The following is a 659-nucleotide window of genomic DNA, read 5'->3' on the forward strand; positions in this document are numbered from 1 at the left end:
GGTCTGAGGAACCTTCAGGAGGTCTGTGAGGAACCTTCAGGAGGTCTTAATGTCCCCGCTCTGTCCTGCAGATCTCTCCCTTCATCCTCAACACCGTGATGACCATCACAGCCGCCATGACAGTGCGACAATGTGAGGAGCAGCGTGAGGAGGCGCAGATGGAGCTTAGTGACCTTTGGTCTGTCATGAACATCTACGGCTGTAACTACTGGTTCCTGGGCGTGGACCAGGCCACTGAGGTTACCGAGAGCTTCAGAGACCAGGACGGACGCAGCGAGGGCGAGAGCTTCACTGCCGAGGTCAAGGTAGGATGAGTCTTCTAGAGACGGACCGATTCTGAAACTGCTTCCTGTTGACCAGGTGCTGTCCCCCCTCAGGTGGTCCAGGTGACTCTGGAGTCCGGTCTGGGTCATCGGACTGTCCCTCTGCTGCTGGCCGAGTCCTCCTTCAGCGGAGCTGCCAAAAACTGGTCGTCTCTGCTGCAGCTGAAAGCCGACATGACGCTGGAGGTGAGAACCTTGATTCCTGGACCTGATCCTTCCCACCTGAACCTTCACAAACCTTCACAAACCTTCACACTCCTTCCCAAGATTAGCATTCGTTTTGATTAGCGTCATTAGCTGGCACACTACAGCGGTGCACTAAAGTAGACTCAACAC

The 659-nt window shown here is 55.2% G+C and overlaps 1 protein-coding gene across 1 annotated transcript; it reads left to right on the forward strand.

Moving 5' to 3' along the window:
- Window positions 1–71: 71 nt before the first annotated feature.
- On the forward strand, window positions 72–509 carry LOC121940751 (vacuolar protein sorting-associated protein 13C-like; the record flags this gene model as incomplete). The annotated part of the gene is made up of 2 exons (XM_042483450.1): window positions 72–305; window positions 378–509. Coding segments are annotated over 2 exons (366 nt in total), but the record flags the coding sequence as incomplete, so codon positions are not given.
- Between the last annotated feature and the right edge of the window lie 150 nt (window positions 510–659).

The sequence above is a fragment of the Plectropomus leopardus genome, unplaced genomic scaffold (assembly GCF_008729295.1).
Source record: "Plectropomus leopardus isolate mb unplaced genomic scaffold, YSFRI_Pleo_2.0 unplaced_scaffold93661, whole genome shotgun sequence".
Taxonomy (NCBI): Eukaryota; Metazoa; Chordata; class Actinopteri; order Perciformes; family Serranidae; genus Plectropomus; species Plectropomus leopardus.